The following is a 14,957-nucleotide window of genomic DNA, read 5'->3' on the forward strand; positions in this document are numbered from 1 at the left end:
TGTATTTTATTCTGCGTGTGCATGAATTTACAAACCATAAGCAGGGACGGGGGAGACATTTTCTGATTAGCTTTGGTGAACAAACACAAAATCCTCCCAAGTTCTGCTTTTGCTTTACTTCAACTTCTCCCAGTGTGAATTAACTGGAACAGCACAAAGCTTTAACGAAGCTTCCCCGCGACTGCGCGTTTTGAATCGTCGTCCTCACGGCTCCTTTTCCTCCTTCCTCATTCTCTCCTCTCCTTTCCTATCTCTTTCCCCTTCCCCAAATCCCGCCCCGTCTTCACCCTCCACCCCGATAACGCCTCAGCTGTCTGCACAAAGGCCGTGTTTACCCTTGCATTCCCGCTCCGATAAACAGCGATAGCGCCCGATCGATACCAGCCATAAACGCCTCGTGACCACGTGATGCCCTCACACGCCGCCGTTATTAATGTAACACAGTTGAGAGGCTGGGTGGATGTGCACCGTCAAATAAATCCACACACACACACACGCACAGGATGCACATCCAGTTTCACGTCACGTCCACCTTTCAACCATATCCACACGCAAACACTCAGCCAAGACATACTGTACACACACACACGCACACACACGCCGCGTCCCCCTCCCCCACTCACACCCCCGCCTAAACAGTGCCATTATTTTCAGCTATAAATCACATTGAATGGCACATTGATTTTATCCTGCAGGGGCTGAAGCGAGGGAGGGGAGCTGGAGACACAGTTATTGCGTTTAATATTATCAATATTATCTCCCATATCATCTCAGACAGGGAGGCAGGTATCAGGAGGAGTCGACAGACACTTTTCTGCCAACCCCCCCCCTCTCTCCCCTCCCTCCTACCTCCCCTCCCACCTCTCTCCCCCCCAACAGCGAGACAGTCTCCATCAATCTGATAAGCTGAACTTCCTCTGTCACACCTGCAGGGCAAAGTCACCCAACAATCCCTCGCCTCCTAACTTCTACAGTCTTCTCTGTCTCAGCCATAATTATAATGGTGTCGCCTGTTTATTGACACATCCTCCCCTCGTGTTTAAGGTCCAACTTATGCACTCAGACAGTCTCCGTGTTGGTGGAAGGAATGAAAGCGTCCTGAGAAAGCAGCAGCTGCAGCCGTCCGTCCAAAGAGCTGCTGCACGCCAGCACTCCTCCGAAGACGATCAATAATGCACGTACAGAGACAAAAATAGGAAGTTCCCACATAAAGAGCAACTTATTTACACATGCTTGAATTACACTGAAGCTAATCTCCTACAGACAGCATTGAGGTTGCAGCTAAAAGAATAAAAAACGGTCCACACCAGGGGGCAGTGTCAAAGACATGCACCGCAGATGGTAACGTGGGCTACTCTTGAAAGTGTGTTGTTGTTCCTCGAGCTTAGATTTAATTTTCTCAATCCTTCAAAACAGTGTCGATATCTTTGATCAAAACTCTTTGTCATCATTTTTGTCAGCGACTTGTTTTCCCCCTCAACAACAACAAGACAATAACTAAATAAAAACTAATGTGAATGAAAATATGATGAAAGATGAAAATATTCTGGAGAGACACGTTGTGTAGAAAGGTGGGAGGAGTTTGGACGTGATCCAATCAGAAGTAATCTAGACTAAATTTGTCTTTCAGAACATTTTAAATCAATTCAAATGTTTATGAGACATTAAAAATAAATAGATAAAAGTCCTGGAGTGGAAGCACAGTGCATGAAGCAGTATGTTAAAAGCTAAGTGCTATCAGCGGTCCTCTCATGTCTTTTCAACTAAACACTGTAGTCATCCACGTCTAGGGCTGGGCGATATATCGAGTTTTTAAAAAATATCGATATATTTTCATACGAGATATAAGATGTGACAATATCCTTTATATCGATATAGTCCATGTTACGTTATAATTATACTTGTGGAGCCACAAGTTTGCCTCTCTTTCGTCCACTTTTGTCTCTGCGCAACGTTACTCGGCCTCGCCTCTCCTTCACTGAACACAACTCCCCCTCCTCCCCCATCGCTTCACCTGCAGGCAGCGACAAGATGGACACGGCAAATCTCCGTTAGTGAGTTGTGGGGCTGGACGGCGTCAACGTGTTAGCGAGCTAACCGCGCTAACGAGCTAACCATGCTAACGACATGCAGCCCACAGGGGCTGCACGGCCTAAAATCCCTTCATTTTCTCAAAAGTTGACAGCGCTCCTTATGTATGAATTCTGGTTGTGCTTACTGACCGCGAACCGATTTTATGTGGTACACGGCGCTCAGCAATCTGTCAAAAAATGTTTTAGTACGACTTTGCTAAGCTACGGAGCTGCAGCGCTAGATGGATTGTCGGAGCATTACGGCTACCGTAGTCTGGAGCCTCGCGGAGTGATACGTACTGTGCTTCAACGTAATATTACCGTATTGTGTGTGTATAAGGGCCATAAAGAGGATTTCAAACTCAAGGCTGTTAGTCAGGCAGTAGAAGTTGGGAACAGAGCAGCTGTGAAATCTGTCTTTGTTATTATGCTCAGCGTCTGTTAGTTTACATTTTGACTGCACAATTATGAGCTTTTTGTTATGCACAAAAACAACATTGTTTTCTTTTATTTATGGAGCATAATTATTTAATAAATGCTGATAATTTCTTTTTGAGTAATTTCTTCATGTAAATCTATGCTGTATGTAAATAAAAATGCCTGTGTGACATCTGGGACACAAAAAGAACTCTCTTTTTGTTCTTAACTTACGGCTTTAAAACAATATCGAGATATATATCTTATATCGCCACCCAGCTAAAAAATATCGAGATATGAATTTTAGGTCATATCGCCCAGCCCTATCCACGTCCATCCATCCACAGGGAGGTAAAGCTGGGAAGCAGCACATCCTCATTGTGTGTCAAAACAGAAACGCTGCTAAAAACTCAGTAATCCAGAAAAACTCCCAAAGCTGCTTCAAACGGAAGCAGAAATACAAGCGTGATGAAAAAAAAACAATAAATACAAACAGGTGAGAAAGAAGGAGAAAAAAGACAACAGCAGGAAGTGCAGAACTTCCCTTCAAAATAAAACAAGAAAGGAAAGGAGGAAGTGCATGAAAACACAAAAAGTGACAATCACATGCTTGTTTCCTTTCTGTCTGTTTGACACGCATCGATCAACTTTATCTTTATGGTTAAAATATTTTCAATCCTTTGAAAGTTAGTTTTTGTAAACGCCCCGAGCCGTTCCTCGAAATGAAACCAGAGGAGAACGCCGCCTCCGTTACGTCGGTTTATGCATCACACACACTTTTATCTATCGGCGCTAATCAGATTCTGATGAAAAGAAGAGAAGGAAAAAAAAACAGTTTACAAAAATCCTTCTGATTGGCTCAAATGAGGGCATGACAATTAGAGGTCAAAAGGAGGTAACATTACTTCCTTATCAGCCCAGAAGTGGATGTTATCGGGCTTCCTGTGATGTATAAAAATGATTGCCTTGTTATGAAAAAAGGAACTTTGCTCGTTTCTGTGGGTCGCTGCAACTGTAGAGCAATTCTGAGAAGAGAGAGGAGGGAAAGGGAGAAAAAAATCACCACAACTGAGAGAAATGTACCAAACAGATGCTCAAGTGTGTGTCTGTGTGCAGCGCTCCTTTGTATCAGCATTAATATTACTGGCTCTGGCTGTCAGGTTGAAAAGACAGAGTGCTCGGTCCTGTTACTGCTAGAATGTGTTTTTCTTGCTAAAGTTATCAGGGCGGTTATCGCCAGTGTGTGTGTGTCTGTGTGTGTGTCTTTCTCTCTCTCTCGCTCTCTTCCAGATGGTGGATAAGAGGCCCTGCCTTTATTAGCCAGCGCTGGCCAGATAACGACCTGGTATTGATCCCAGGTTGAAAGAGCAGGTTCGTCAAACATGGCTGATTTACAGAGAACTGATAATGGCAGCGCTGGGCAACTGAGGAACCCCAGAGAAGAGAGAGGGGAGTAAATCAACAGTGTGATGGAGAGGGAAGGTGTGTGTGTGTGTGTGTGCACGCAGGGGTTAAAAAACACGTAAAAAACACAGAGAAACAAGTACACAAAGCAAGGTTGCCATGGACAGAAACTTCCTCACATGTGCCGTATGCCTGACTTCCCTCATCTTCGTATTATACAATCTATTACACACATAACCCACCCCTCAACTCAAACACACACACACACACACGCGCGCACACAGTCTTGGAGCTAATCTCTAATCTCGTCTCGATTAGCACCTGACAGAATTTCCATGGGTTTATCAAACCGAGCCAACCAGCAGACGCTTATCACTCGCAGCCCCCAAAATTTCACAAGAGCAGGAATTTTTGAGATTAAAAAAACACAGCTGGTGAAATCTCGAATAAGTCAAAAGAATATGACTGAAAAACTCTGCTATCACACGGCGGGGGCGGGGGGGTAGGCTCGGGATAAGAGGTGCACGACAGGGGCGGACTCACTGAAGCCAACAGAATTCTTCTTCTTCTTCTTTTTTATCTGTTATCCATATTAGAGATAAAAGAGTGACACGTGTGTGGAAAGCTGCAACCTCCAAATGGTGCCGCAGAGTTTTTGCATTGTCTCTGGGTGACGTCTGCAGACAGATAACAGGTACACGTCAGTCGATTAAAGAACGGCTTGATGAAGAGATTAATCTGCTAATAACCACTAATAACTGCCAGTAAACTGCATATCTGGATTATTTTACTTCAAGAGGAGCTCGCTGTTGACGGATGTTGTAAGTGTGCCGCTGATATTGTGCAAAATGTGATAGAAATATTTTAAAAAATGAGTGAGAACAGATTTTTTTGCAACCTTTGCTAAGGCCGATGACGTGTTTGTGTGCAGAGCTGATCTGCTGGCAGAAAGTGAAAGTTCTACAGCAGATTATCTTTGTAGCATCTGTGGAAAAACCCTGTGTGTGTACGACAGACAAATCTCTTGAATAATACACTTCTACATTTTGCAGTCAGGTCCAGGGCAGTACTACCTATTGGACTCTTTGCCAGGCCGATGCTGACTCCCCTGTGTTCTTGTTCTTGTCCTTAGTGGGCGACCAGTGGCGGTGGTCTGCCGCCAACCAGTACGCTGCTGTAGGTGCCGCAGGTTCTCTTGCTTGACCAACGATTATCTTCCACGCGTTTCGATCGAAGGCGATGGTTCTTGCCTGCTCGAGGTCAAGTCGAAGGGCCTTCAAATCATCCTGGATTTGTTTCATCCATGTCTTCTTTGGTGCATTTCGATGCACCCTCCAATCGGTGGGGCGGGTCAACCAGAGTAGGCCATGGGGGTAGCGGCTCGGGTCCATTCGACAAATGTGGCCAAATCAACGGAATTAGGTCGCCGATCGTCGGTTGGCTGCCGCAGCTGGTGAGGATGGTGTCATTCGAATGACGGTCGCGAAGGGAAACGCCGAGAATGCATCTAAGGCAACGCTTTTGGAAAACTTCGAGCTTGCTCAGGTCGTGTTTGAGCATCGTCCACGTCTCTGCGCCGTAAAGTAGAATGAGCAGGATCAGGGACTCCCCTGTGTTAATGCATGAAGGTCTTTGAAAGGCTAACTAAGGGAACTCTGAATCTTCAGTCCGTTTTTAAAGCTACACACATATTTATGGTACAGACATGTGGTTAGAATCAAAATATAGAAAGTAGATCTTAAGTTAATATCTCTTTAATACAATGTATCAAATGAAAATTAGGATTCAGCAGCTTTTTTTAATGTTATACTGAAAAAAGATAGAATTACTCCATCATTTGAACAACCTGCAGCAACAACAGATGCGTGTGAGTCAGTGCTGAGAACGCCATCTTCATGCACGTACAACAAGTCCACGTGAACCACAGCCTGCAGCTCTGCATGGCTCTCCAAATATAATTCATTTGTAGGTTACCTGTCGTGAAACAGACTTTTGTAACACATTAACTGTCCTAATGGCTTAGCTGCATTTGCAGCGATGCTAGTTTGTCACTTGTCCCGAGCTCTTTGTTTCACCGGGCATGAACATCTGCTGGTTTTAAAGAGAGATCACTTAAAAATCAAACGTTTCAGACTAATTGCTGCTGCTCGTTTTTCTTTTTCACATTTTAAATGAAGGAAAACTGGAAATTAGACCTTGCAAAAAAGAAAAAAACCAACTGAAAAGCGCATGGTTACCACACTAAACCAACGTCTGTACTACTATCCTCGTTAGAGCTCAATGTTTCGCTCTTCTTCTCACCTTCGTTGTACAATGGTGTGTACGGAGGCGGACTGGAGCTGTCGCCTTCTGCAGAATCGTCTGGGTCGGAGGCTCCGCCCTCCTCTCCCGATAGGCTCAGGTTGTCCGGTGTGTTTTCCTCGCCGCCATCGAGATCCCCAAGAGAACCTGTGGGGAAGAGGAGAGGGCTAATCAACAACTGAATGTGTCCATCGAGTATAATCTACAACATCTGCTTAAATATGCTGGTTGGCCTCAAATAAGAGGAATAAAAGTAATAGAAACTAATTAACTGGCGCTGAGCTCTGCAGCCAATTAAAAGACTTAAACAGTGCCACATTAAAGGGGGAGGAGCTAAAGCAATCAGTATCAGACAGACGAGTTACTCAGTGCTAAATATGGTACTGGACATGAGCGGAATAGACAAAAATTATTTCCAGGAACGCTTTTCTTACTCGGCAGAACAAAATGGGTCGATTTTTCAGTGGAACTCCTTCAGACTGGATCTGTGACCCCCTACCTCGCTGGCCAAAGCGTGACAGAAGCCCTGAAGTGTGTCTGTAAAATACACCACTCAGGAGATGTGTCTGCAGTCACACAATAACACCCCCCGAGGCTTTATCGTCTTCCCGAGGGCCTCGAGAGTTGCAGGAGAAGTGGAAATTAAAATGATGTTTAACAGGCTCCGTATGGTTGTTCGGATGTATGTAGACAGGAAGGAAGAAAATACCCTAAACACAGAGATATGCCCCCCCAGCCCCACTTACTGGACTCATTGAAAAACGGTTTCAAGAATTGGACACGCTGAACGGTCTAATCCAGAAGATTAATAGCCAAGAAGCCAAGGGGGACCTTAAAGCCAAATTACAGTATACCTAAAATTGCAGCTAAAAGAGTGATTAGTGCAGGGCTGATCTGTATCAATTACAGTTTCATAATCCCTGCTGACCACAGTAATTATACAGTACTTTTGATCTATTTTAGCCCGTTTGAAGATTACATCCAAAAAATGAAGTGAGTTAATATGGATTTAATGTGACTTTTTTTTAAAATTGCTTCATTAATAATATTCTGACTATAAGATGAACGATTGAACGGCACGTTAAGAGCTCCAAACCCTGAAATATGCTCACATTCAACCGTGAGCGTCAGAAATGCTCGTCTGCATCCGATGACACGCTTCGTTCTAAGTCCCCGAGAGGTAGCCACGACTGAATTATTAACCGGGGGCGAGCGTTTCTTTTAAGAGGATTACGAGCGGCAGAGTGAGGCAGAAATGGTTAAGATGCCGCCGAACGCCAGGGGAGAAAACACGACGATGTCCTGGAAAGTCAAGGAGGGTGGGCACATTGGTTTGGAATAACTAAATCAGCCTGACATTAATACCAAGAGAAAAAATCCAGGATTTTTTTTCCCCCCGCTTTCATTTCTCCCTCAATCCAGACAGGTTGTAAATTAATTTTCATTAGGTTGTGTCGAACGAGCAAGAGGGATTGTTTCGGAGCTAAAGCCGTGACTGGGGGCGTATATATTTACAATACTGTAACAAAAGGAGTCTATAATCTATACAAAGCACACAACAATACCCGTGAATAAAGAAGCTTGTAGAAAAAGGGAGAGGCAATTTTTCTAATTCTGTTAATTTCACTCACCAAAGCAATTAAAAGCAGGCAGAGATAATGCTGGGAAACAATCGCCGGCTGACAAAGTGTTTCTGTCTTTGTAAATGAAACATCTTTAGGCTAATTTCAACTTCCACGCCTGCATGGTTCACTCTAATTTCAGATAAAATTAACACAGCTAGATTTGGACCTTCATAAAAAATGTTTTATAAAAAAAAAAGAGGAGAAAGACAAGGGGGGAAAAAAATGATCGATCCTGTACACAATATTTTTAGAATTAGGTCCGTGTCGCTGGAGCTTTGCTAGATCTAATTTTCAGTATCTATAAGGACATTTTCATACAATTAATTTTCCTTTAATCATAATTGTACAAAGGGACTCCTCTGTATAAAATTCCAATTATATTTCCTGTTTAAAATGTAAGTTTGAATTATGATTTCTTTCCTCATTACGGCTCCGGTTTAATGAATCAATCGCTGCATCACTGCTTTCAGACATCAAATGGTGCGGAAAAAGTTTCAGCTCCACTTTCTCCCCGCTTTTATCCAAGGAGAAATATTCTCCCTTTCCCCTTCTCTTCCTGTCTCGGATAGTTGGCAGAAAGGATAGCGGGGCGTCTTGTGATAAGTGCGCCACGTTCTACTTCATTTGCCAGTTTTAAAGTTAAAGCCTTTAATTGTTACGGCGTGATATCCAAGAAAATTGGACTGAACTCGTTGGCGAGATGAAGAAATAATAAAAAGACATAACCCAAATGTGTATCTCTGTAGGAGAGACATCAATTAAGCTGAGACTTATCCAGCAGCGCCACATCGTTTTTCTGGGCTGTGAGCTAAAGAAGGACCAAAAAAAAAGAGGAAAAAAAAGCCTGAAGCTTGCATTTGTTCACATTTTTAAACTTGAGGCCAGTAAAACTCGAAACTTTCCCCGAAATGTTGAAAGACCGTTTTGTGGAACAGAAGTTTTTTGATGAATTCCTCAGTGTGTGTCTGACTGGAAGTTGTTCCTCGTACACCTGACAAACCCCAACAGCTCTGGATTAAATGATCAGTGTTATGAGTTTTGGTTCAACACTTGACTGATGAATACCCTTGTTTCTAAAACTTCCAGCAGTTGTGTACGGAGCAGGCAGAAATGAATGAAACCACGAGTGCAACCGAGGTCAGAGGCGTTCATAGAAACCACTGAAGAGCCAGCCAGCTCAAGCTAACCTCCCTCTATGCCTCGCTACATTACACCTGCAAAGGGCAGCTCAGCAGGTAGAGTGGTTGCCCCATGATCGGAAGGTCGGGGGTTCGACTCCACTGAGCGGTTACCCTGAGGTACCCCTGAGCAAGGTACCGTCCCTACACACTGCTCCCCGGGCGCTGCATTGGTGGCTGCCCACTGCTTCACTGGGTGAATGGGTTAAATGCAGAGGAGCAATTTCCCTATGGGGACTAACACATACACATTATTATTATTATTAAAACCTTTGTAAACCCTACACCGTGATCTATGGCGTAAACTGACATGCACGTCACTAGAAATGTGCACTGTAAAAAAATATTCCGTAGAAAAACGGAAAATGTCCTGGTAATTTTCTGTTTTTTTTACGTTAGTCTGACAGACTTTACTGTAAATGATAAAACGGAAAATTCTGTAGATTTACAGCATACTCTCTGTACTATTTACGGATATTTCCTTCAGCTATGAAACGGAAAATTCAGTTTATTCACAGTCTATTTTCTGTATCATTACCTGATATTTTCCGTTAATAGAAAAATTTTAATTTCTGTTTACATTACTATTTCCAAGCACTTCTTTTCACTGTAACTCATTAAATATAGTTCTTTATATCCTTAAACGTACATTTCTATGTATTCCTTCACGTTTAAACAGTAAATTATACTGTATTTTTACAGATTTTTTTTACAGTGTGGGATGGTTGCAGCATAAAAGTATTGTGATTGGCCCGTTCAGTTCCACCAATTTGTCTGGTGCGTTTTCACTGCACTTTTTGAAATGAATGAATGAGTCTGAGCACATTACCCCAATTTTAATTTCACTCCACTGGCTACCTGTACATTTTAGGATTGTTTTTAAAATTCTCTTATTTGCTTTTAAACCTCTTAATGGCCTGCCCCCCCCCTACCTCTCGGAGCTACTACAACCATATACACCTGCCCGTTCCCTTAGGTCCGCCAATCAGCAGCTCCTTAAGGTACCGAAAACTAAGTTTAAATTTAAAGGTGATCGTGCTTTTGCTGTAGTTGCTCCAAAGTTGTGGAATGATCTACCCTTGCATGTTAGGCAGGCTTCTTCTCTTTCTGAATTTAAAAGTCTTAAAACATATTTATTCGCTGAAGCCTTTGGCATTGATTAGAGGGGTTGACTCAATTTGTTTTAACATGTTTCAATTTATTTTAGTTTTTTAGTTATTTATTTTATCTTATCTTATCTCATTTTAATTTTCTTTACTTATGCTATTAGCATGTACAGCACTTTGTAAACTCTGGTTTTATGTTAAAATGCTTTATAAATAAAGGTGGTATGGTATAGCATCAACACAAGGAGTCCCATTTTTCAGCATTTTTCTGAACAGAGACTAAAACTGAGTGACTGCAGCTGGCATGATATCAGATTGTTAATGATTGTCATGGTCAAACACATGGTAACAATGTTATCACAGAAATACTGGAAATAATAATAAAACTTTACTATTAATACATTATCAGTATTTGAATTCCAAAGGATGTCATCAAACTTTGCATCGACAAATCTATCAGCAGTCAAACTATGATTTGTGCAGGTAAGAGACAAAAAACTGGGACTTATTTACAGCGTACTGTTTGAACAGAACCATAGAAATTAGCTAATTATTTCTAGGAATATGTATATTCACAAAAATGAAACTATGAGCAGACTCTGACTAACCTCTCGGTGCCTTGGTGTCTGAGTCTTAACAAAAAGTAAAAAAAAAAAAGTCAGAGATTAGATTAGGGACTATCTGATCACATGATAACTGACAAGCTGATAAATAGTTTTGCTAGATGCTATGGTCACATTTCACTCAGCACTCGCAGGTATTTATGCAATAAATGATTAACAGCACTCTATAAAGAGAAATCGTTCAGGTTCGACCACAAACTTCTGCTTTTCTACTGTGAGAATTTTTTTGTTTGGACATATTTCAAAAGATGAACCAAACTTCACATTGGGACGGCACTGCAAAGGTCCCGAATTACAGCAACAACCCCAATTTGACAGAGGAGCGATCCAATCGCCCGTCGAGATGGGACCGGCACTGACGCGGCGCTACGGGACTACTTAAGCTCCCTCACGGAGACCGCGGCTGTCTGTCTCGGAGGCGCGAGGAGAGGCAGAACAAAGTGCTGCAGCTGATGAAGGCGCCGAAGATACTGCTTTATTAACTCTCCGTCCACATCAAACCTGCAGCGAGCAGCTCGCTGATTAAACACAGAGACAACACACATCAAACCTGCATGCTCAACAAGCTGATTAAACAGACGAAAGCCTCGCCGCTCTCACGCTAATAACCCGCCGCACAAAAAATACATTAGAGCTGAAAGCAAGAGAAGGAGAGGGAGAGAGGCGCGCTTGTATCACAAAATCACAGACTTGTGAAGAGAAACATTAAAAGAGGATATTTAGAGAAAGAAAAGGAGGAGAGAATGGGAAGGAGAGGAGGATGTGTGAGCTGCCTCTTCAGAGAGAGAGGGAGAACCTGAGGTACCTGACACAGAGTCGCGCACTGGAGAGGAGCCACTTATTGATCAGAGCAGAGAATTACCCACCACAGAGGAAATACTTTTAATCAACTTTGCACTTTAAACACTCTCCTCGACGCTGCGTGGGCTCTTATCGCTCCTCCAAGGCCACCGTCCCCGCCATCGGTGCTCGCGCCGCGGGAGGAAGTGTCCGCGCAGGCCGCCGTTTCAGTTCAGCGTCAATAAAAATCAGCTCAGCTTTTAGCATCAGAGCTGAGCAGCACTGTTGATGTGCACGCTTACGACAAACTCAAGCAAAGCAATAGAAACGGAAACTCTGGGGACTTATTGATCATCTCCACACTTAAAGGCATGTGGGAGGAGGGGGGGTGCATGGGCTGGCAGGGTGAGGTCTGCAGAGCCCCCGTGTCCTAAATGCTCTGACACAAGTTGGTATTTGTGTTTTCAGTGAGACCTGCATGATGAGTCAGAACAGAGTGAGTTTCAAAATGTGACTGATAGAAACCTCCTCACATCATCGTGCTCCTTTATGTCTTTATCGTAACCATTTGACTCGTCAGGTCGAGCACGCTCACATTAACCAGTTATGGTTTATGAATCTGAGTCGTGTATCGACCGTCTGAGACTTCTGCACGCACTGACTTTCACTCCTTTGCTGAGATTTCTTAATTTCCAAATCTTCTTTCATTGCATTTAGCTTAAAACATGAACAGGATGGAAGAGAAACAGTTATCAGTAACACTGTTACAGTTTGTGGAAGTTCATTCGTTACATTTTCTGCAAATATCAGCAAAGTATCAACTCATGTAAGGCTCAAGTTTATTGTAGAACCATAGATGAAATTATAAAGAAAAGAAAGGTAGGAAACGTCCATCGCAGCCATCAGTCAGGCACACGGCGTACTGGAAGACTGATGATGACGCTGCAGTGGCGGCGAGGTGAACCCGGCACGATAGCGAACATCAAAGGCCTAAACACTCGTGAAGAAACATGCTACAGAGAGCCTGTTTCCTCAGCCTCTCTGTGAAACTCAAATTCTCTCCATCTCGTCTCTCATCACTCATCTCAACCTGCAGTCTCTCCTTTATATTCTCACTTCCTCTTCTCTTTCTGTCATTATCTCTCATCCCCGCCACCCCCGCCGCCGCCGCCACCTCTCTTTCTTCTTCTCCGTCCCCTTTCGATATCACTCGCGCTCTCTCCATTCCTTGCACTCCATCACCTTCCCTCTGTCTCTCCCTCTCCTCCACCCCCTTTCCCTTTTTTTTTTCTTCCTTCCCGGTGAAAAAGCGGAGTGACTGGGAGCGTCACTCTGTGCGGATAGCTGGGAGCCGTTGGCGGTTATCGGCTCCTGCAGACTCTCTCTGCCGGTCTGATCTGTCTCCTCTTCATTAAGCAAATACGCCGACGTGGAAATGAAAACATAATAGCTATTTGATTTCCAGCGAGATATTTTGCATATTGGTTCGGAGCTGATAGCGGAATTTCATCAAGTCGTTTTTTTTTTCCCTCTCTCCTTCTCTCTTCCCTCACTCTCCCGCCACCGCCGCCACCACCACCCCCCTCCACCACCTCCTCCTCCTCCTCCTCCTCCATCCTCATGCTTTAAAAACTGAATTACTGAGCCGGGCCGGCTTTCAGCAAAGATTTCTTTACATTGGTGGGAAGAGGAGGGGGACAGAGAGAGAAATCTAGTTCCCGAGGAAGACTACTTAAACGATTAAATATCCCCCATTCCCATCTTTTTTCTCTCCCTCTCCCTTTTTTGATAACAAGGAAGAAAATTTAAAGAATTCACAGTGCTTTAGGTTGACTATACTAATCAGAGATAGGAGGGAGAAAATTAACTCCTTAATGAGCAAAGCCGTCTCCCCGATAAAGGTCCTGGGGAGATGGCGGGGTGGGACAGCGTCTGAACCACGGTGCAGAGACAGAGAAGACAGGAAGCAGTGGACAGACTGATGCAGTGTAATGGAAACGGACTGAGAGGCTCGACACCAACAATTAGTTTTCCTCTGAGGAGGAGGAGATACTTGCTTTGGCCACGACGAGGGCAGGTGGAGAGATAGCACACAACACCGCCCCCACAGTGGCACAGACAGCCACGGCGACTCGCGGCCTTGATGGATGGCCCGGCGGCGGGGTATTCTTCATGCCCCCCAGAGAGAAAAACTAGCCCTGGAGGAGGAGATCAGTAGCCCCTTCACAGCAGGCCTATCTGATAGTCCGGAGCCTCTCAGGAGGACTTTTCAGCGGGCCGAGCTCGCTGAAATAAATCTCCCTGCCGCTGCGTTACGTGTTGGAACACCGTGTTGCTTCAGACCTGATAGCAGCCCCGCCGTGTTACTGCTACTGTACACGCTCACACATACAGTGGAGCAGACACACGCCTTTATCACAGGGCTCTGAGGCAAGCAGCCTCACTAAGCATCTGTTAACCGAACGGGTCAGACGCTGCTCTCGTCAGCGTCCCTGTACACTGTCTGTGTCCACCAGCTCAAACCGGAGACAACGCAATTCTGGAAAGATTCATTTTTCACACTCATCGGGAACTTTCAGGAGCAGAGAGCGGAACAGAGCCAGAGCTCCCTTTTCCTATTAATCCCATTGTTCAGAAACTGGCTTCAGTTCAGCAGGGGGCGCAGCCGAACTGAGTCAGTCCTCTCTGAACAGAAGCTAAAAGATTTACAGCTAAATTATTATTTACACCTGCTTGGAGACAACAAACAAGCTGATGTGGCCCATTAGGGTTCTGTTAATGCTTGCCGATTGGTTCTCAGAGGGTTGAGGGCAGAACGCAGACGTTAAAAGTGTAGTTAGACCACAACAGAAACTTCCACGTGTGTCGAACAAGCAGCTGGTTGTGGCGGCTGCCACTAGATATTCTCTCCTGATGATGGAGTCATGCCTGAAATCAAAAACGGTGGGATTTCTGTCTGAGGAGGAGGAGGTGCAAATAATTATTTTAGCCCAGTTAGTGAGGAAGCATCCCGTGAACACCTCTCGTGTGTCCCCGACTGAAGTGCAGACGCTCGAGAGGCTCCAGCTAAGTCCTCGTTGTTGGCAGTTTGTGCACTTTCACTACATAAAAGTGTGAGAACTTTGTAACACTTAATCGAGGCGCCAAAATGTCCATTTCAGTGGTCAACAGGTCAAAAACTTCATGTTTAAACAGGAGAAATTAAATAAAATCAGCGACTTTTCCCAAAAATTACCCCCCAACAAGCTTTTCTCTATGTTGCACTCCTGCTTTAACTACTGTCACGCAACACTAACATGCTTGCATCAGGGCACATTTCTGCTCTTTAATTATATCTTCTTTTTGACCGTCTGCAGCATGTCACAGTAACAATTATGGCCACTTAATTCACACTTTGCTTTCTTTGCTGTGTGTGAATTGTGAGTGCGACTGCGCCCCTACAGGAGAGGAT

The 14,957-nt window shown here is 44.1% G+C and overlaps 1 protein-coding gene across 1 annotated transcript in view; it reads right to left on the reverse strand.

The window, feature by feature from the left end:
• Window positions 1-14,957, reverse strand: part of zfpm1 (zinc finger protein, FOG family member 1) — a 123,845-nt gene that overhangs the window by 64,618 nt on the left and 44,270 nt on the right. Inside the window, exon 2 of the mRNA XM_087844181.1 lies at window positions 6,195-6,341. Within this exon, the coding sequence (XP_087700307.1) occupies window positions 6,195-6,341 (147 nt within the window). The remainder of the gene's footprint in view (window positions 1-6,194; window positions 6,342-14,957) is intronic.

Source organism: Neolamprologus brichardi, chromosome 7, assembly GCF_056152115.1.
Source record: "Neolamprologus brichardi isolate AB-2024 chromosome 7, ASM5615211v1, whole genome shotgun sequence".
In the NCBI taxonomy this organism is placed as follows: domain Eukaryota; kingdom Metazoa; phylum Chordata; class Actinopteri; order Cichliformes; family Cichlidae; genus Neolamprologus; species Neolamprologus brichardi.